The sequence below is a fragment of the Plectropomus leopardus genome, chromosome 8 (genome assembly GCF_008729295.1).
Source record: "Plectropomus leopardus isolate mb chromosome 8, YSFRI_Pleo_2.0, whole genome shotgun sequence".
NCBI classification, from domain to species: domain Eukaryota; kingdom Metazoa; phylum Chordata; class Actinopteri; order Perciformes; family Serranidae; genus Plectropomus; species Plectropomus leopardus.
The window spans coordinates 33,241,038-33,264,084 of NC_056470.1; the positions used below are offsets into that span (position 1 = coordinate 33,241,038).

The window sequence follows — 23,047 nt, forward strand, 5'->3', positions numbered from 1 at the left end:
TGCTGAGTATAGAAACATCTCTGCTCAGCACTCAATGCTTTTTGAACCGAGGGTCTGATACCGCACCATCCTGACTCCAAGTTAGTAAACTTTCTGTTACGTTTGTTGCTGTTCGATGTCTGCCCGGTTAGCACGAGCTAACACAGTAGGAGCAGTGGCTAATATCAAACGTTAAACACTCCAAAAAATCTCGCACAACACCTTAATGGCTCAAATGGGTTGTTAAACCTAAACATAACCGTTAAGGTAATGTTAGCCACCTGATGCGAACAGTTAGCCCTGTCACTGTGAGTGTGTGGCGGGAAAAGTCGAGTTCTGTATGACAGAGTTCAGCAGGCTGCCAAAATGTTTAAAAAGTATGTCCAGTAGGCTTGGGTGGTATCACGGCATTACGGTACACAAGGGTATTTAGAAATCCTGAAGGTATGTTTTTCAATAGTGCCATAAATACAAGCACTCCTCTTTTTATTTAACTCATTGTTTGTAGTGTACAGCACGCACCACCAGAGTTCAGTCTCCGGTCTCTAGTGGTGGAGCAGTGAACTGAGCTGAAAGACATCATGACACCTAGTGGTGGAGGGATAAGTTACAGGCATGTAAACAGCCTGCGGCCAGCAGAGAGAGAAACCGTGGGGAATAACGGCATCTAAAATGTTCACATCTAACTTGATGAAATAAGGATTTATTTTGATCAAATCAGATCTGGTGATTGTTGGAACAGTGAATTTACTAACTAGATTACTAGCAAGACTGACCAAGACGGTCTGGCTGAGTTTTATTTTGTTGAGTTTAAATGAAGTGTGTTTTATGATGACTTAACGAGGACATTAAGCCTTGTTAGTCTGCCGTGCCTGAGAGAAAGTTGAATTCAAAAGGTGAACAGTTGTATTTATTAAACTGAAAAGCTGAAAGTAAGAAGCTCAGTTGCTGGGGTAGTACTGCACACTTAAACTGTCAAATGCTGTATACCCTAGTAAAATTTAAAGGTATGAAATATTTCATACTGCCCAAGCCTAATGGCTATACTCTATTGGTATCGGTATCGCTTTAAGGGTACTGATATTGGTATTATCATTTTTCAAATGATACGCAGCCCCTAAAACCCATGTCAGCATCTTTTGTGTGACAAAAAAACAGCAGCTTTTGCTAATTAGCTAGCCTGCAGAAGCAATCCTGGTACTCTGCATCTTTAGGTATTTGTTATCAATTTGCTTTGCGTACATATTGTTGTTTGTATAACCGCATACTGAGCGTTTTCTATCACACTCCAACAAACCGTTCTAAGATTCTTTAAGGTCTGTTGACATGACTAAGAGACATCTCTCGTCAGCTATTGTTCTCCCAAAAACCCAAATACTGGAAAAATAGCATAATGAGGTTGTTCATGATACCCTCCCTACCCCTACATTGTATGTATTCCAAGAAAAGTGGACGACATTTAGACTCTTGCGAGTAAATTAAGCTTCTTCATCCAAAAGTCATTCATCACCTAACTACAGCTTATTATAATAGCTTATATCTGACATCTGTATTTCAACTGTACATCACAGGCCTGTTTGTGGTGAGTTACGGCATGCCATATGACGGTAGCCATTGCAGAAGTCGTCCACCTTACATCCTCCAGTCCTGATTGATTTCTCCAAACATGTCCTTTCTCAGGTTGGGGGTGAGAGAGCAGCTGGGATGTAAACAGCGGGACTTTTGCTATGGCTGTTTTTGTATCACATATGGATGGGTGACTGTTATCACTTTTCTCTCAGGCTTACATTTCAGAAACCACGAAGACTTGTGAACCTACATTTGATGGGTCCTCAGGTTCTCATGATACTGGAGTCCAATAAACGAGACTACATTTCTCTTTAGACACCACGGACATAATGCTGAAAGGACAGTCACCAAAGTTTGTGAGGGACATGCAACCTTTTGGCAGCATAATGGTATGTGAAAAATGAAAGTTGTTATCATCTGTGTTTCTCTGCTAAAACTGGCAAAGTCACTATATTTCTTACCATTTGAAGTATACTCAGGTAGTTCAATTGGGCGTTTGGAGGTTAAAAAAAAAATCTAGATGGGTTATTTAAAGGTCCAGGGTGTGGATTTGGCGGCATATATTGGCAGAAATTGAACAAATAATCATGTTTTTATGACTTTAGAACGAGCCGTTTCCATCTACATATGGAGCAGGTCTTCCTTCACGGAGCTCGTCAAGTTATTTCTACAGCAGCCCAGAGTAAACAAACTGAACCCTGGTTCTATATAAGATCATTCACGCCCTTGAGTCGGCCACTGTAGTTAGTTTACATGCTTGGCACTCGGGAGGCATTTCAGTTGGTTACCATGTTGGAACGTCACCACTAAATGCCACTAAATTGTACACACTAGAACTTAGAAACTGGGCTAACTGTGGTTAAAAAATTAGACATCTATGTTAAACTCAGAGACAAGCATATCAGGGCCTTATTCGGGGAAAACAAAACGTGACTGTTGTGGTGGAGAAGGAGCTGAGCCGGAGAGCAAAGCTTTCAATTTACTGGTCCATCTACATCCCAATCTTCACCTACGGTCATGAGCTTTGGGTAATGACTGAAAAAGTGAGATTGCAGATACCAGAAGCTGAAATGAGATTCCTCTGCAGGGTATCTGGGCTCAGCCTTAGAAACAAGGTGAGGAACTCAGGACATCTGGAGGGAGCTCGGAGCCACTGCTCCTTTGAGTTGAAACGGGCCAGTTGAAGTGGTTCCAACGCCTGATCAGGAGGCCTCCAGGTCAGCTCCTGTTAGAGGTGTCCAAGGCACGTCCAACGGGCAATTTTCCCCAGGGCAGACCCAGAACACGCTGTAGGGATTATGTATCTCATCTGGCCTGGGAATGATTCGGGATCCCCAAGGAGAATCTGGAAAGTGTTGCTTGGGAGAGGGACATCTGGAGTAATGTGCTCAGTGTGCTGCCCCCACGACCTGCCCTCTGATAAGCGGATGTAAATGGATGATGCATGGACATCTATGTCAGACATAGTTTCACAGATAGTTTCATTCACATTTCATCTTGAAGTTATGTCCTGCTTCACTGAAATACACAAATTTAAGTGCTGTTTTAACATAATGTCTAACCTAATATATGTAACCTAGATTTCTAAGAAATTGCAGACATCACTTTTCAACCAAATTTAGCCCAGTTTTAACCTAGACGTCTAGACCTATTTTGCCCTTTAAATCACTATAAGCAATATCTTTTAGGGAGTGAGTCCCCATTTTCTGTCAGTGTAATTTGCTACCAAACCAAACGATTGCATGTCCCGTGCAAACTCCAGTCTCCAACAGTTCCCTGGTAAGTCTCTGTTGAGTCTCTGGGGTCCAAGGCTCAAGTTCATGCAGCAGACTGTTTCTCAATTATCCCAAACTCCGCAACTCTGTTGCTCTCAAATCCTTTTACTTCTTGTTCTGACCATGCAGGATGAAACTAAATCTAACACTCCTTGGTCCCAGGATGAGAGATTAAATTTCTCACCTCCAAGCTTTTAGAAAAGACGAAGATTATCCCAGTTCAGTGTTACTCCATTTACTTCCCACGGCTCATTCATGCTACGTACTCCCGGACTGCGCCCTAAGGGGAGAGCTTTGGTCCCAGATTGCGCTTCACATTTTACAATCAAGTTTTGACAACCTCTTTTTTTTTCTTTTTTTTAAAGAGCTGCCTGACACTCTGTGTCTTCTTCCCATGCTTCTCCTGGTGAAGATAGTCCTGGGATGAGAGCTGATCTCAGGCTAAGCCTTGGTCCCAGACCGCACTTTTAAGTTTACGAGCCCCTGTCGGCTTAGACTGTTGTCTCATATTCTAATACCTCTTTGCTGCCCATCATGCTACTCCTGTACTGTATCCTGGGGCTGATGGCTGATGTGGTCTCCAGGAGCAGAATGGTCTTGCGGAGGCGCCGATCGATAAAGTGCGCATCCCAGGCTGGGTATCGCTTCCTTGGGAGGTCAATCCGGATCACGGGTCCCTCTTGTGTGCGGGATGATGAAGAGGTCCTGTGAAGAAGTGCAGGAGAGGATGAAGGAGAGGGACGTACCTGGAAGACAGGCAAGCAACTGTCCCTGTCTCTGTCCTTGTCTCGCTCCCCTGGAACAGGCTCCCCCGCGTCTTTAGTCCTTGGGAGAGTCCTCGGAGGGCTGGTAATGACCATGTCTGTTTGGGACCCTTGGGATGGGGTGAGGCAAGCATCAATCACTCCCGCTACCCCTCCCGCACCCACCACGCCCTCGTCCACACACCCTCCCCACTGTGAGCCCAGAACCGGCCCATCGGGGTGCAGCCAGCAGTAGTACACCAACATGAAGAAGGTTCCCAGGGCAAAGCTGCAGGCCACCAGGCACACCACCACCAGGGCGTAGGAGTCGGAGGTATGCGGGCCACGGTAGGTGTACCAGGCGGCGGTCAGGGCCACGTTCTCAGCCAGCGTCACAGAGTAGTAGACGGTCATACGGAAGCGGCTGGGGCCCTCCTTGACGTTGAACCAGCAGAAGATGTAGATGATGCCCACCACCATGTTGTAGATGATCTCCTCCCACTTGGACATGCAGAAGTCGGTCTCACCTTGGATGATCCAGAAGGTCATGACACACCTGAAAGACAACGTAAAAATGGTAGTACACGTCCAAGGAATTTTATGATGAGTGGTAGTAAGAATACTGTGGTAACTTGGACATCTTCAACAGGACTTTATAATTACTGGAAATTTTCTATTTTCTAAAAGAAAAAAAACAATTCTTTTACTACTAACATCCTTCGTATTATTACCAGGGATGAAGTGCTATTTGCATACACGTTTTACTTGTGGCTTGTTTCTCCAGATGCATCTGTGGTTGCTTGTATTACATAAACTGTTAGTGTACATCATAAACACAAAATAAATATGAATTTAAAAGTGATTAAAGTTAAATTTAGGCTTTAACGAGGACTCTTACGCGTTGTGTTTTCAACAGCTTCCGTCACTATGCGCAAATATTCAGCTGAGGTAGCATTTAACATGGCCTCTTGTTATTCTGTGACACCAGCAGCTACTGCCAATTTTTAAGGTGGAATACTTTCCTCTATGTCACTCAGTGCATGAGATGACTGTGTGCTTGTCTGAGACAGACAACCATTCAAAACCTACGGGCAGTTTGTAAGTCAACAATTAGTTTAACCTGCGTGTCTTTGGGGGCAGCACGGTGGCTTTGTGGTTAGCACTGTTGCCTCACAGCAAGAGGGTCCCTGGTTCGAATCCCGGTTGGTACGGGGTTCGGTCCAGGCGGGGGCCCTTCTGTGTGGAGTTTGCATGTTCTCCCCGTGTCCGCGTGGGTTCTCTCCGGGGTCTCCGGCTTCCTCCCACAGTCCAAAGACATGCAGCTCAGGTTAATTGATGACTCTAAAATTGCCCTTAGGTGTGACTGTGAGTGTGTCTGGTTGTTCGTCTATGTGTCGGCCCTGCGATAGTCTGGCGAACTGTCCAGGGTGTACCCCGCCTTCCGCCCGATGACAGCTGGGATTGGCTCCAGCCCCCCCGCGACCCTTGGGAGGACAAGCGGTTACAGAAAATGACTGACTGACTGACTGCGTGTCTTTGGACTGCGGGGGAAACCTGGAGAACCTAAAGGAAACTTCTGACACGCAGAATTCCTGGTTTCAAACCCCTCACTGTGAGGTGAGTGCTAACCAGTGTACCACTGTGTTGTCCAGGCAGCTATCACGTTTTTTAAGCAGATTTTAGGAATTCTGTTATATTAAATACAATTTGTTGCGTCCTGAAATGTCTGATTTCACAATGAAAATGCAGAAATAATCTTTATGTTGTCTCAGATTCAAAGCATGATAAACAGAGAGAAGGGCTGAGCGAATCAATATGCTGCATGCAGCTGTACAATTAAATTTATTTAGAATTTTATCAGTTTAAATGGTCAAAGTTGTCGTAAAGTTGTGGTGAATGGACAAAAAAGTTTGCGCAGAATTCATGGGGACTGGCTGAATTTGCATGAATTGTGATTCAACATAGAGAAGTCCTGGAGAGACTGAATTATTTACTGGATGTCACACAGCAAGGGAAACCGAAACAGAATATAACAGAAATCTAAAATTATACTGCTCTGCCTTCTAAGACACATTAACTACTGGTAATTGTAGTTTCAGTGATTCAGATCAATTATCTGGGTATAAAGAGACATTTGATCTAAGAAATTTTAAAACAGAACAAACGCAAAATGACCCAAAGGTAAATCATGACAAGATGAGACATTGATATTTCATGTCTGCCTACAGAAGACCACATTCTCTCTGAACCAATTTCATGAATGTATAAATAATGACAAAGAATTGGGAAGAAATTTATAAATCAGCCACCACTAAGCGTCCCTCCTTGGGGAAAAGAACCAGCAAAGTGCAGAAAAAGCTGTTTGTTTTAAACAAAGTGTTTTGATTTCTTCAGGCTAATGAGCGAGAATGGGCTCATGTTAGAAAAAATAAATTTACAGTGTTTACTTTAAAAAAAGCTGTTTTCCTGTCTAACACTGTAAACAGCAATGTATTTTAGTAAATATATTGTTGTTTGACTTTCTAAAAGCTCTGAATTTGGAAACACTGAATAATTAATCCTCTCTTTCTGCTGGTGAACCTGCTGCTGAGATAAAGATGACTGATATATTTATTTAATGTCAACAAAGCCAGTCGATGGTTTTATTATAATAATTATAATAATAATTATAAACTTGAGAACAACTCACTGAAAGAAAAACATTATTCTGGTAACTATAAGTGAGAGAAAGGACAACTAGAAAATTTGGAATTATCGTGTGTTTTTTAAGTATCAAACGCTAAGCTCCTCATCGTGGACCCAGTTTCTCTGCATCAGGACACTTATGGCGCACCAGTGGCTGACGATAAATATGCCAAAGTAGAGCTGGAAGACGGAGGCGAAGAGGGCGAAGGCCACGGTCCTCGCCCCGATGGTGAAGAAATGCCACAGCATCTGGGTGATCACGGCCTTGTAGGACATGGGCAGCTTGTCGTCGCGGGAGTCCCGGAGAACCTTCTGGTAGGAGGCGATCATCCAGGCCAGAGACACCAGTGAGGCGGAGGCCGAGAGACCTGGAGGGACAGACGGAGAGAGAGAGAGAGACAGAGAGGAAAAATAAGAGGAGGAGAAAGAAGAAGGACTAATAGAAAGACATAAGGGTGATGAAGGGGGAAATGAAAGGAAAGAAGGGAGATAACTGAAAAAAAGCATAAAAACAAAGCCTGATTAAAACAAAAACTTTGGACTGAAACACCAGCACAACATTTCTGTCCAATCAGCTCTGAACCTTCGATGCAATCATTCTGCACAAGCGTCTCCAACATGGAAGAGATTGATGAGGTCTCAACTCACAACAGTGAATCCACCGATTATTGCAAAGAAATTACGGTAACCAAATACCTGATGCATTTTTAAGGTAAAGCATGGAAGGAAATTAACCCGTTCTAAGTATCCCTTTGTGTCTGCTATTGACTTTCTGGGATGCAACATGTCAACAAAAGCACAAAACGAAAGGTTTGGTTAAGGCAGCAAAAGTGCAAAAGGTGTTTTTTTTAAGGTAAAACCATCATGGATTGGCTCTACGCTTATATTGGAGTCTGTGGTTAGTTGGACCTATCACCACCCCTCGTGCTCACATAAGGACCTTTCAGCTCGTTAAATTACGTCATTACCGGAAGCGTTTCAACCTGTTGCAATCCAGCAGTATATCCATCTGCTCTGTCCGACCGCATTACAAACTGACGCCACCGTCAGCGTATCATACCACGCAAAAGGAAGCTTTTAGCGTCTCTATCTTATGCTGCATTAAGAAAGCGGTGATATTTGACCGGGCTGAAGGAAATATTAGTGTGAGAAAAAAAATCCAACTCAAGGTTCATTCATGAGCTTTTCCCAGAGCTTTTAACCACACTTTGCAGTATAATGTACCAATGAGACTGACTGTGAGATGTCAAATCTGATGACAAACACCAAATTTTGCCGATATTTGTTAAAAAAAATACATAAATGAGCATTTGTAGATCATGTATATTATTCATGCTGTGTTAAGTTGAATTCATTAGGGTTTTTTTTTTGCCTTTGTGGTGAACCAAGAATACAAACAAGAATCCACAAAGGAGTGCGCGAGGATTTTGCTGAATGTTCAGGATTTTGCACGTTTAGGATTAAGCTGCAAAAGCACGGGTGGTTAGGTTTAGACGTTTTTTTTTCTTTTTTATAGGAGGCGAACACCTGCCTCTTGAGTAAAAGTCTGTGGTTTTAGTTAGACCTATTTAGCACCCCACCCGCCTGCCCTACAGGGACCTCATGGTACCTTATATTATGTCATTACTGGCAGCGTTTCAACCTGATGCCATCCAGTGGAGAGTTGAGGGCTTTTGTGTTTGATGTATTCTTTCACGATATCTTTTCCTGAATCAGAGCAAATAAAACAACTGCTGGTGAAAATCAAACTATAGGAAAATGACTTAATGTCTCCATGCTAAAATACTACTGTAGCATCTTTGCATGTGTTTCCTCCTTGCTTGTTCAGATGGACCTGAACCCGTTTCTGCTGAAGTCAAACGATCATCAGCCCGCACACGTGACCGGGGCGCGCTGCGAGCCACCCAGAGTGCAGTTTAAGACATTAAACATTCATGTGTGTTAATCTTGCAGTCTTGTCTCAAATTAGCCATGAATCACACTGAGAAGGCATTAAAATTTGAGCAGAAAAAGAGCACCGACTTTGCATTTTAATGTCATTTTGATCATCCTGGATTTTTTTTATTTTTAAATTTTTTTTTATGAGGAGATTGGGAGAGAACTTTAATATTCCTCTCATGTAGACACGTACTGGTATTTGAAATCGATATTTACAAAACTGCTTCTGTTAAAAACAAGTTTCTCTTCTTAAAGTGAGTCCCAGTTGCACTTTTTTAGGTCGATGTGGTCGCTGTTTAAGGGACACTGTGGAGTCCCGCTGAAACTGTTTTCTGTGAAGCGTTCCTCTGCAGCTTTGTAACTATTTTCTCTCATAAAAGAAAAAAGGAAACTTTTTATTTTCCTCTTAAAAGTCGCTTGTATCAATAGGCCTTAAAGTGATGCAGGACTTTTTTGTTTTATTACATTTACATTGTGCTCAGTTGATATGCAGATTGCTGTGATTTTCTTACATTCTACACACTAAAAACCAGCTCAGGCTCTTTTGCATAATCATGGATTACAAGTTTTTAGAACATAGAAAAACACCTTTTTTTGTGCAAACAAAACGTATAAAACACAAAGATACAGAATGATGATGTTCTGGTTCTCTAGTTGTGAGTGTCAGAAGGACAGCTTTATTTCACAGTGGGTTTTGAGCACTGCTTCAGGGCATATTTTAATTGTTCCTTGTTTTAGTAGTATTTAATTTAACTGTATGTTTTTAGTGTTTTCTTTGTTACATTTCAATTATGAAGTGGATTATGCATCTTGGAGTATTGTGAATGTCCTCTGGTGTTTTTATACCTCAAACATCCTTTACTTGATATAGTTTTACCTTTCATAAACACAATTAAAATCTGACATGAACATGCACTGTCATGTCCACCTACCATATGACCATATTTATTGTATCTTAACGAATTCAAATAGTATTTCTCTGCTGGAAAGATAAAGTTTATGTGGTAGAAAGTAGGCTTGGGTGGTATCACGGTATTACGGTATATCAGGGTATTTAAAAATCCCAAAGGTCTGTTTTTCAATACCGTCATAAATACAGGCGCTCCTTATCTATTAAACTCATTGTAGTGCACAGCACGCACCTGTTTAATGAAAAAAATATGGGAGAAAATATAACTTTTAAAACATTTTGTGGGTTTCTATTATGTCTTTTTTAACTGAAAAGCTTGAAGTAACTCACCCTCAAACACAAAAATTAATGCAAAATCTGCCAAGCCCAATGAATTCAGCTTAACCTTGTAATTTAGTCCAATCATTGCAACTGTAGAGCAAATTTGACCAAAATCTCATTTTACTGTAGAGCTGTGTATTGATTCACTCAGCCCCTCTGTCTCTCTGTTTATCATGTGTCACTTGTACCGGCATATACCGTATACTGGTGAAATTTCAGGAAGGTATCAAGGCATGAAATGTTACATACCGCCCAAGCCAAATATACACATACTACCAACATTTTTATGATTTAAAGCTGTTTGAAAATCTGCATCCCTTTAACCAATGTTCACACTGTTGGAATAAATGTCTTGGGACCATTCAGTCATCAGTGAGTTTTGTAGGTTGTAAATGTCACCATATAATACATGCACTTTATTTATTTATTTTTTAAATCTTAAAATGTTATTGAATATATATTTTAAAACACTATCTGCTATCTGGATCCCTATTTTCAAGCTTCAGATAGCTGTCACACAAGAACTGAACCAAGCCGACCAAAGCCACCGATCCTAAAGAACAACCACGTCCTGTTGATACTGGAGTTGATAAACCTCAATAACGTGACACGTTTCCTGGAACGCATTTTAAGAAAAGAAATTAAAGCTGCTACCGAGGAAATGAACCCCAAACAAGGGGATTATGGGTAGAAAGAGACAGATGCAGTTTGTTATGCTTGGAAAGCCCAGCAAATCCAGACATTTGGAGGAACTGGAACCAGTGAATGTTTGGGATTTGTACAAAACAGATGACTTGAATGATTAATTGGCAGCACTGATAGAGCATCAATTTGATTGGTTGGCTAATTGATTAATCAATGAGCCATCTCAGCTCTGAGGTCATCTACACTGTGTGGGAGAGTCTGTGAGTGCCCAAAAATGAATGTGTAGTTACCAAATATAGACAGAAATGTGTGTGTGTGTGTGTGTGTGTGTGTGTGTGTGTGTGTGTGTATGTGTGTGTGTGCGCACTCATAGCTGTATGAGACATATTGACATACTTATGACATTATTGAAAAACATAATTTGGGGATTTCGAAATACCCTGGCATACTGTTACACTGTGAAACCGCTCCAGCCCTGAAGCAGCTCCTGCACAGGTATCTCTGTCACACGGCCACAAATGTGCTAATACTGGCTGAAAAAGCTCCGCTCGACTTCCTGCAAGCCGGACAGGAGCTGCTCATGGATGATTTGCTCGGATGACCGTCACTGCGGCCATGCACGCCGCTCTCCGTGCTACACTGAGATGCACCGTCGAGTCAGTGTCCCCTCATAGAAACTGACCACTGGATAATTTTGGGAATGCACATCACTCAGTCTGTAAGCTTTTCTGTCGGTCGTGTGTGTGTGTGTGTGTTCTGTGTGTTTTGTGCAGTTCAAATGTGTGTCTGACACTTGACTTCTGTGTGTGTGTGTGTGTGTGTGTGTATCTGAGTCAGAGAGAGAAAGTTTTGTTTTATTCATCAAAGGCCAATCTGCTACTTGTAAGAGGTGCATGAATAAAGCATTGACTCTCCTACTGATATCTGCTCTCAATACACACACACACACACACACACACACACACACACACACACACACACACACACACACACACACACACACACCCTTCATTAAACCTTACTCTCTCTCGGCTGATTACGGCTGATAAAGTCCAATAAAAGAAGATAACTGTCAGTTTTCTTATTTTTATAGGTTTTATCAGTAATGATAAAATTGTACTCTAAAAGTGGTAGTTAAAATGCCTAAGTATTTTACCTGAGTTTTTATATTTCTGCAAACTTTTAATCTTAGGGGGGCGGGTAAGGGACAAATGGATTAATGAAGGTATGGGGAATGGAAAATTGGATTTTGTTTAAATTAAATTATTGTAAAAAAATAAATGTAATGTTTGCTCCATTTAAGGTGATGTATGTCACCAAGAAATAAACTTCATAATTCTCAAAATTCTGATTGCTTGCCTTTTTTAGATTAACAGCATTTGTTTTACTTTAACTTTCAATACGTAGTTATATTCATTACAATACAATGCTCGTGAAATATGAATCTAAAAGCTAAAAATGTTTATTTCTTTAACACTGCCTACTCCACCCACTAATGACTGCAAACTTATTTTTTAAACTGGATTTTATATTACTTTAAAAATTATTTTTTATCTTTGCATCTCTTGTTTGGAATTGCTATTTTTGATTTTTTAAAATTAAAAATAATAATAATAATACTAATTTTGCCTTTCATATCTTATCTCTTAAGTCTTTTATTGTAAATCTGTATTCTTTAGTATGTTTTTAGATTTTTTGGCTCTGTAAAGCACTTTGAATTATTATGTTGTATGAAATATGTTATATAAATAAAGCTGCTTTGCCTCACAATCACTTTTGATACTTAAGTACAGTGAATATCAGAAACTTTTTTTACTTAATTTTACTCTGTAATATTAAAAAAGGTGAAATTACCTTATTTTCAAAGTCATCTTTTACTAAAGTGTGACTTAAAGGTGTTCATGCACCACTGTCAAAAGTTTACAGCGCTAAAGTGATATATATGATTTGGTTTTTTTACATCCCTTCAAGCTCCATCTGACTTCACCATAATAGCACATCTGCGTTCCAAATTTCAGCAGCTGGTGAGTCGAGTTTTATCAATCGAAGGAATCTCTAAATCTGTACCGTACGACTCGTCGAGGCAGGAAGTGCTCAGCATCTCACTGACCTTGCAGGGGGAGGACGGCGTTTCCGTGGATCATGATGCTCAGCTGGAGGACGAGCTGCGGAGCCGACTTCAGGAAGGCCTCCAGGAGGCGGAGCATGGTGATGTCAGCGCTCTCAAACATCAGCCGCCAGTGGAAGTGGCGACGGGGCCCGTTGCTGTGCCAACGGCTCTGGGCGCCCAGGTAGAGGGCGTGGATGTACCTGAGGGAGAGAGACAGAGTGGTTTAGAAAAGTGACCTTTAATCAGGCTTTGATCGTTCCTCGGCTTCTTTCAGAATATCATTTTTACCAGACGTTTCCTGAGGATTTTTAATAGCAAAAAGTAAAGTCTGCATATTATTTTTTGCTCCCACAATGTTTTTTTTTAATTTCTTGTTGCTGTGGATTGCTTTGATCAATCAAATCTTCGTCAGGCACCAAAACCACAATATCTTCAACAGTTGATGGCACTAAAAAGTCACTATTTAGACCGTATGAATCCTCAGAAAACAATAATTTAATCATCGATCAAAAGTGTCAACAACTGGAGAGCACGACAAAGTGATAAACAGTCAGACATAACCCTTTTGGAGTTCTGACATTCCCCAAATCAACACATTCCCATCCCAAGTCGTCAAATATTACCTCATAGTCAGTGCGATTCACGTCTACATATTCACATTATTCATATTTTCAAAACACTCTTTCATTTTCAGTAACTCTGATTTTCATAAAACAGAACATATTTTTATGTGAAAACTCACCAATTCTAAAGAGAAAAAGAAAAAAGATCTCTCAGAGTATGATGAAGGCGCTGCAGGTGCATGTTTTAGAGCAGCAATCTTCATTAGACGAACTCAACCGGTGTAAACACAAACAGATACAAGAGGATAGCAGAATAAAACCTAAACGACATCTTTCAGGAGAAAAAGTGCGCCGTCAGCCCGCTGTTCTCCTGGGAGACAAAAACACCTCGAGTGTTGTGCGCTCCTCCAGGGAAACACCTTTCCCCTCACCTGTCACCGTTCAACTCTGATGTGCTTTTGTTTTGTTGTTTCTTTGTGTCAGTGACGGTATCGGTCGCCGGGTCGCAGCGGGTCAACAGGCGAACGCTGCAGAGTAGCCTGGCTTTTTTTTTTTGGAGAGAAATGTTGATATGCGGAGGAGGAGATGGGCAGCGCTGCTCAAAGATCTGATCTTATTTTCACCTGCTGAGGTCCACGTTACAGAGGCCCTGCTGTCAGTTTAAGAGGAAAACACAGGAAAACTTAAAAAAAAGCTTTATATTATAACTTTAGAAAAAAGGTGGAGTTTGTTGTGTTTTCAGATGTCTGGTTGGTGTTGATTAACTTACACGAGTGGTTTGTTTCCGATATCAGACAGAATTATCAACGTCTGTGCAGCGGGCCGATTCAACGATCTGGACAAAGTGGTTCCCACCTTGGGTGTCGTTAAACCGTAACAGATCCCAAAAGTCAGAGGGGGGGCTAAAAAATGAGTCTTTTTTATTCCAGCTCTTGGAATGACCTGAAGGTTAGACTCAATCTAGACTCCCTTATCTCTCTAACCGCTGTTAAAACAGCCAATTCTCACTGCAAAGTCGTCAAATTCCTGCACTTGGTCAAGGATTTCAGTGTCACACACCGACACCAAAAGTCACCTTTCGTAACAGTATGACGTGCTGACAGACTGCGACACTTTTCATAGCAGTATGACACGCAGCTGGACAATGTCAGTTTGTAACGCTGCCATTAACGACATCTTACAAGGAGCTCAAAGGTCCCTATAGGGCGAAATGTTGCTGAATGTTGACCCAAACAACCGGATGTTTCAATTTTTGTTGCACAAGAAAAGAAATGTAAATATGAGGTATTTAACTGACAGCCATGTTTAAATGAGAAATGCCAATAAAAAAAGATTTGCTATTATAAAAAAAAACAAAAAAACAAAACATGTTTATATGACAACATTGTGAGAGAGATCCTTGTGTCCGTAATCCGTAAAAAAAACCAAAAACCAGTAATATGCATGCCAGGCCAGTAGGTGTAGGTAGGGCTGGGTGATATGGAAAAACAGTCTTATCACGATAATTTTTCATTAATCAGTCGATATCGACATATATCACGATATACATCAAATCACTATTTCTGTCAAGCTTAAAGGTTTCCTTTGACTCCTAAGTGAGATATGAAGATATCATAACCAGTGATGCACGATGATTATTTCAACCGATACCAATAAACCGATCATTTCCAGCTTTTCGTGGCCGATATGACACCGATAACCAATAATTTTTTTTTTGTTTTTTTAAAGGCTGAGATGTGGTGAGTACAGATTAATTTAATTTGTGCATTTTCATCAAGAAAAGATTTCAGACAAAAAGCTGGAAAATCACATTATCTTTAAAAAGAACATCCCCCAAACTGTCAGGAAGCAGCAGCTACAGAACAGTCCCTAAGTAACGGCTTTGTTTTACTCATTTACGATGGATTGTTGTGTATTTTGTGATTAAGGAGTCACACGTTGGATGGATGACTGAAAGTTGTGATTGAAATGCATCTGATGTTAGTGTGTGTGGTAGGAGGGACTGATGCATTATGGGAGAGGAGGATGGCAGACAGTAGTAGTAGTGCAGCAGCAGGACGACGAAATGTGGAGGAGAAATGAAGCTCGCTGGAGGAAAAGTGAGACGACACTCACTTCCTGCACTTCTGCATCCCCAAGCAGATTTTAAATAGAGGGGTAAAAATAACCCAGAACTGTACACACACATGCACACACACACACACACGCACGCACGCACACACACACACACACACGTCAGCATATATGATGCTCTTCAAGCCTGCAAAGTACAGGCAAACACAGATACACGTGTATGAGATTGACACACAAGCACAACTCCTACACACCTTCATATACAATATGTCTCACGTGCACAGACACACACACACACACACACACACACACACACACACTGACAGACAGGCAGGAAGGCCAACGAGGCAGCCTGGAAATCTGTAGCTCTGCAAATAATTTGCTGTCCAAGCACTGCTGGAACTCCTCCTCTCAGTCCTGATGTCTCTGTGTCTCTGCACCTCTGTAAACCTCCATTTGTGTCTTTTGTCTTATTGTCTTTGGATCTTGTACCTCTCACCTCTTTATTTATCTGTCTTTATTGTACGTCTGCTGTTTCAAGTGCCGTCCTCTGAGGCTGAAAAATTAAGCCAAAGCAAAAGCGGTTCATCCGTGGCCACTTATGGCTCCAACAGCGAGTCATTGACCCCCCCCATGATAAAATGCCAAACTTTACCGCAGATTATTATTATTATTATTTTTTTTTACAGCTTTTTTTCTGGCTGTTATCATCTGGTCTGTGTGTTTCGGAGAGGAAGAGACCTCTGCAGATAATTCAGCTCCTGAAAAAAACTCCTAAACAATAAACACTAAAGAAATTTTAAGTTTCAGCTGGTTGCAATCTGCAATCCTCACCACTAGATGGCCCTAGATCCCCCTAAATTGTTCACACTGCTCCTTTAAATTTGGAAGAAGCTTTTCTCTAGATTCAGATTTCTCCTTTTGTTTCACAGTAACATAAATGTTTTATTCCTTAAGTCTTTCTTTGTCAACACGTTTCTTTCTATCCTCTTGCTATTTATGTTTGCCTTTTCTCTCACTTGTCTTATTTTTCTCACTTGGTGAGTATGTCTTTCATCCTCTGCCTTTCTTTCAGTGTTGATTTCTCCATTTATCTTCATCTTCCGCTTTTTTGTCCCTTTCTCTCGTTTTCTGCCCCCTTTCCTTTGCTTGTTATCTCTCATTTTGTTCCTCCCTCAATCCAATTTCATGCAGCTATTGTCTCTCTTTCACTCTCCCTCCAATTTATTTTGTTCTTCCCTCAGGCGTTCTCTCTGCCTCCAGCTCCCAATCTATAAAATCTATACGAATCCTCTCCTCCTGCTCCTCCTCTCCACTCACACCTCCGTCGCTCCTCTTTTCTCCTCCTCTGTATCCTTATTTTATCCTCCTTCCTCTGAGTGTTCTTCCTCTCCTCCTCTCGGCCAAAACTCTACTATCTACAAGGCCACAGTTGGACCGCTGAGACCCTGAACATTTGCAAAAAGAGCTTGAGAGTGTGTGTGTGTGTGTGTGTGTGTGTGTGTGTGTGTGTGTGTGTGTAAAGTCTTTAGAGAATTGCTGCCAAGTGTGATGGTGAGCCAAGAATGAACCCAAGGAGAGGGAGACACACACAGAAGAAATTAAACTCTTACACACACTTCATTTAAATCCCCTTTAAACGAATATTACAGGTCAACAGTTGAAACGCAGCGATCAGCAGCAAAAAGGAGAAGGAGGCACAGATTTGTAATTTAACTGAAATCACCAGAAGCAGCAGCAGCGCTTTTAACAGCCCAATCAGGAGGCTGTGGGATTATTGTGCCCCCCAAAATTAAACTATTTGCAGTTTTATTCTAATTCATTTACGCAAGTACTGCACTGAAAGTGATAGTTTGGGTTTTTTTTAAGGTTTGTATGAGTTATTGATCCATAGTCACTGTATTACATACAGTAGACGTTGGTTAGCACAAGTACCGCCACAGATGTTAACCCTTTAACACTTAGATCGCCGTCAGTTTTCTTGTGTTTCCTTCAGATGCCTTTCACGAGCATCTAAATCTCAGAAACTTCAGAAAATTATTCAATTAAATATTGCTGACTGTCTTGGCCAGGTCTCCAGTGGGAGACTGGTCTCACCCAAACAGAGCTTTGAATGTGAAAACATACAGTGATATTTTAGACAAAAGGGTCAAACTCCAACAATGTGGCAGCTGCTCAGTGAAGGCCTGGATCTGTTTCAACGTGACATTTCCCCCAAAGCCAGACTTATAAAGAAATAGCGTTCCCAGTTTGTTGTGGGAGAGCTTGACTGGTCTCCACAGAGCTCTGACCTCAACCCCATCCAGCACCTCTGAGATGAACTGGACTGAGAGCCAGACCTTATCAGCCAGCATCAGAGCTGTGGCTAAATGGGAGCAAATCTCTGCAGCCAGCGTCCAAAATCTGATGGAAAGCGTTCCCAAAATACCGAAGGCTGTTACAGCATCAGATAAATGCTCTTGGTTTTGGATTGGGATGTTCAACAATCACAATTGAAAGTTTAAAAAAAAAAAAGGTCCATAAACCACAAAGACAAAACTTACCAAAGTGTAATCAGCTGGTTAGTTTGTGAACCCTAAATATGAGTTGTAGTAACAATATCACTATATTTATAGGCTATATCACAATACACAATATACATCTTCAAATTTTGAAATCTCCTCTTAAGTACTGTAGACTACGAAAATACTAAACTATGAATTTTTTCTGGCTGAGGTACTTCCATTGCTGGTATTATTTGTGATGTTTTGTTAGTTTTACTTTCATGCGCTTGTCTGTACTCTTATTTTGTGGTTCTCATCATGTGTTGTCTTTATTAAATAAAAAGAAAGAAGAGAAAAAACTATGAAATGAACTAGTTACAATAAAGTTAAATAAAGCAGCTACTGTCATAATAAAGTTAAAGTAGGTGTAGTAAATTCAAATAAAAAAATGTTATAAAAAGTTGAATAAAGTAGTGTTACAATAGTGTTAAATAAAATGCTTGAGCAAGAATTTCGTTTACATCCAGCTATCCAGTTAGCAATATTTGGTTCTAAAAACGCTTTAAAAATGTATAATTTAACTAAATGTTTTAATAACACGTGTTCTTTTAGTTTGCAGAACGTTCTCTTTAAAGTTAGAGTATTATTCTCTATAAAAAAAAAAATTAAAAAAAAAATGTTTTCCATTGTTAACATATCACATGACATTACATTTTCATTTTTAAAAAATGGTCTGTAATCTCAGGCCTCAAAAATATGTTCTCGAACGAAGGCTTTTAAAATGTTCCTCTTTAGTTCTCATGTAACATTGTGGGAACGTTTTATTAAAAAAAAACATTCTGTGATCTGTCACCTCTCAACATCACCAAAACATCCTCAAAATGTTGCAGTTAAAACATTAAAGATTAGACAGCATTTAACCTTATAGGAACATTATTTCTTTCATAATATTTTTTTCAAAATAATTTATTTTCTTTTAATAATTTATTTAAGTATTTGTTATTTATATTTAATTACTGTTTATTTATTTGGTTAATAGCTATTTTTTCCTACATTGTCTTCTTCTTTTTTCTGTAATTAATCATGAAAAATCATGTATGTATTTATGTCATAAATTGTAGTACAGGTTTAAATGAATAAGGAAACCAGTTAATTAATGTTCATTTTTCATTGTCTGTAATTATTACTGTTTTTTTTTTGTCTGTCTGTTTTTGCAAAATAATTTCTCTATTTCCTTTTTTACATGTTCGAAATAAATAAATAAATAAATAAATAAATCAAAACATTATTGCAACTCGTAGGTAATGTTAATGTTGTGGGAACATTCCCTGATAATTGGGTAATGTTGTATTTCACTGCAAACCTAATAAGCTGTTAGCTGCCTCTTCTACTAGCACAACCACAACTGTTGAGGGCCAATTATTGCAAATTGCAAAATTCTTCAAAAATACAACTGTGACTGTATATGCGTGAGTAAGATGATAGTATATTCGTATATTGCCCACCCTGAACTACCTGATGTAACCAAAAATACATAAATAAATAATCCGGCTAAAAATGTATGAAAGGTATTCTGTTGATATTCACAATCTGTCTTAGACGTACATGTAAATGATGACTTCCCATTTTTATAATTAGGATCATTATTGTAATAATTATAGTTCCTGCTAAGGCATCAATTCACAGGCTGCAGATTTCTCATCATTACGGCTCATTGAGTTGAAATTGGTCAGCGGACGCACATTGAGGACACAGCGAGAGGCGGTAAACAAAGGCCAGGAAACAGATATTAGAGTCAGGAGTAATTAATGATTTGTTTACCTGGAGGGACAAACGAGACTAATAATAACTCTGATGATATCAGAAGTGGAGAGTTGGCACCAGGAGGCTGCTATAATGTGAAATTACTCAATTATTTCCTAATGATTAATTCTGTATCTACAGCTTGCAAGACTAATGACATCAGTGTATGGTTTTCTGATGTTATAACTACATCTAACCCGCGGTGACATCACCGACAGACGGGCCGTTAGTGTAAATCCTCCATCGATGAGGGACAACGGAGACCAGCGGGGGAGAGTGTTTATTAATAACTCGTCCCCGCAGTTGATCAAAGCCTGGACTGGAGTTTTGACCCGTGCCCTCATCAGTCTCCACGGCGATAAATTGATACCAGCACCGGGCTTTTAACGAGCTGCTGATCTATTAGCTTGACTCATGCACACAAATTTCTCCAGATCCTGCAAATCTTTCAGCCAGTGAAAGAGAAAGAGAGAGAAAGAGAGAAAACGCTCTTTAACCTTCATCACTTGTCTGAAGAGACTCTCAACCTGCCCATTATCACGCCAGCAATCAGTGGCATTTATCGCCTCTCTATGTGTAGGCCCGTGTGTGTGTCTGTGTGTGTGTGTGTGTGTGTACATACATTTACACACTCCGCCATCAAATGTCTGTTATGAAACACACAGCGCTGGTGCTCAATTCTGATTGGCTGAGACGTGTTGGAAGATGTTGTGCAAGAAATATATAAATAAAAGTAGCGGCCATCTTACAGGACGACTGAAGGATGTGCCGTTTTTCATTTGACGGACCAGGAGCTCCAAAACGTTCAACTCACCACATGGTGCCGCTCTGTCAGTAAACGTTCGTGTCAGATTATGACGTTTTTGGTATCCCTCTGTGGCAGTTGTTCTGGGATGCTGCTACTGTGATGTCAACAAATGCACATGGCTGGATGACGCAGCACGTGGTTATATTTAGAAAATATGAGCACAACGCCAACCGTCGACAAATGCACATGGCTGGGACGATGGTTAGGATTAAGCAACAAAGTCACGGATGGTTAAGTTTAGGAATTAGAGGTACGATGTCGAAAAAAAACCATCACATTCAGACGGAAAGTGCACACCGGACTCCTGCATCAACAACTCGTTCTCGCTCTGAACTTATCACATTGACAGTGACAGTCGGTCGGTGACCTTCCACATCAACCTGTGACATTTTAGTTATCCTTGCCGTGTCTTTCTATGACGTTACAGTGCGCCACTATGGTCATGTTAACATATGCACATAGTGGGATGACGTGGCACGGACCCTTTTAATGTACAAGTGCGAACTGTCGTGGATGGTTACGTTTAGGCAAATGAGGCACAGGGTGAAGTGTCGAAAACACACACACACACACACACACACACACACACACACACACACGGGACGCCAACTCTGGACTCCCACACGAAAGCAGGTTGTTTGTGGGACCTCTCCACCTGCCCTATAAGTGCGTCCGAGCTCCAAACTAAACTAACCAAAACCAGACTAGCCTAAAATAAACTAAACCAAAATGAACTGAACCAAACCAAAATGAACCGAACTAAACCAAACTAAACTAAACTAAACTAATCTGAACCAAACTCAACTCAACTCAACCAAACTTCACAAAAACCAAACCAAACATATGTAATCTCATGCATGTTGCATCCATGACGGACTTTGATTAAATCTCGATGTGGGGCCTGCAGTCACGATCTCTTCATGAACACTATCAACACAGCAGCAAAAGTAGAAGCTATAGGATTTATTCAGACTCCCTAAAATCCCCTGTAGTGTGCCTCCTGTATAGAGAATATATCTTTGAATGTTGGGACACACTCCTGCAGTGAATAGGAATATGCAAAACAGTTACCATGGATCTCCAGTCGGTGATCTAAAGGGATACACGGTTATTTCAAGGTTAAATTAACAGCAAAATTGAACAAGAAAAACAATTTATATTCATTTAAGTTTCACTTTGTCTCTCCTTTGTGTCTACGGCGCGCAGATCTCATCAAGAGCGGTGAGCATAACAACAGCAGAATTTAATTCAGACAAATTAGGTAAATCTACAACGTCTTCATTAACGGGACCGCGACGTGCTCACAGCCTCACTTTGTGATTTATGGGTGTTTTGTTTCTACCTTTAAACTGGTGCACAAAGCAGTTTTAAAATGGGTGAATGTTTAAAAAATAAAAAACGCTGTGGCGATATGGAGCCACACCGGCATACGTTACTGTGTCAGCATCATGGCAGAGCCCCCCAGCAGATGAAAAAGCCCCCTGCAGAGGGTGGGTGGAGGTTAGAACAGTCAACCTCCTGCTAGTCTGTGAATAATGCAGCTGTCAAAAATCTCAAAATTAAACACATTGAATACACACAGGACAGCTCTAGGCTCTGCAGCGCTCGCAAACACAGACAGACATCTATGTGCACACACACACGCAAAAAACACACTTTGTTTACATGCAGGCAGACACACACAGCCGACTATAATCCCGTACAGGCTCATTGAGGAAAAATAAACACACTTGCACTCACAAACACACATACAGAGCACTAAAACTGGTGCTATCACCTAACAAAGTGCACTATTTCATTCCCGTATCAAAGAGTATAGAGTATGTTTAGCTCATAAAGAGTTCATCTGCTGTTTAACGTCATACAACTTAATTTGGATCAATGTAACTAGGTTTAGGACATTAAGGGTTCATACGCATTTCCAGTTTAATTTATTTGTTATGTTGTTTGTTATGTTTTATGTGTTAGGATTAAAAAACATACATTTAACGTTATATGTCATTTCAACCAACCAACCAACATATCTATCAACCAACCAACATATCAATCAACTAACCAACCAACCAAACAACCAACATATCAATCGACCTATCTATCGACCAACCAACCAACCAACCAACATATCAATCAATCAACATATCTATCAACCAACCAACCAACATATCAATCAACATATCTATCAGCTAACCAACCAACCAAACAACCAACATATCAATCAATCAACATATCTATCAACCAACCAACCAACATATCAATCAACATATCTATCAGCTAACCAACCAACCAACATATCAATCGACATATCTATCGACCAACCAACATATCTACCAGCCAACCAACCAACCAACCAACCAACACATCAGTCAGCATATCTATCAACCAACCAACATATCAACCAACAAACCTATCTAACCCTAACATATCAAAGTATCTATCAACCAACCAACCAACAAATCAATCAATGTATCTAGCAACCAACCAACCAACATATCAATCAACATATCTATCAACCTATCAACCAATTATATTGTGATATTTTTAAGCTTTATTCCGATACAGGATATAAATCTCAAAATTCTAAAATCTTTGAGTAGTAGTTATATTAGTATTATTTATATAGTATAATATTTTAGTAGTCAACT

At 40.3% G+C, this 23,047-nt stretch overlaps 1 protein-coding gene across 1 annotated transcript in view; it reads right to left on the minus strand.

Moving 5' to 3' along the window:
- Positions 1 to 3,814: 3,814 nt before the first annotated feature.
- Positions 3,815 to 23,047, minus strand: part of LOC121947286 (XK-related protein 7-like) — an 82,822-nt gene continuing 63,589 nt past the window's right edge. Inside the window, 3 exon segments of the mRNA XM_042492267.1 lie at positions 3,815 to 4,622; positions 6,900 to 7,119; positions 12,676 to 12,875. Of these exon segments, the coding sequence (XP_042348201.1) occupies positions 3,815 to 4,622; positions 6,900 to 7,119; positions 12,676 to 12,875 (1,228 nt within the window).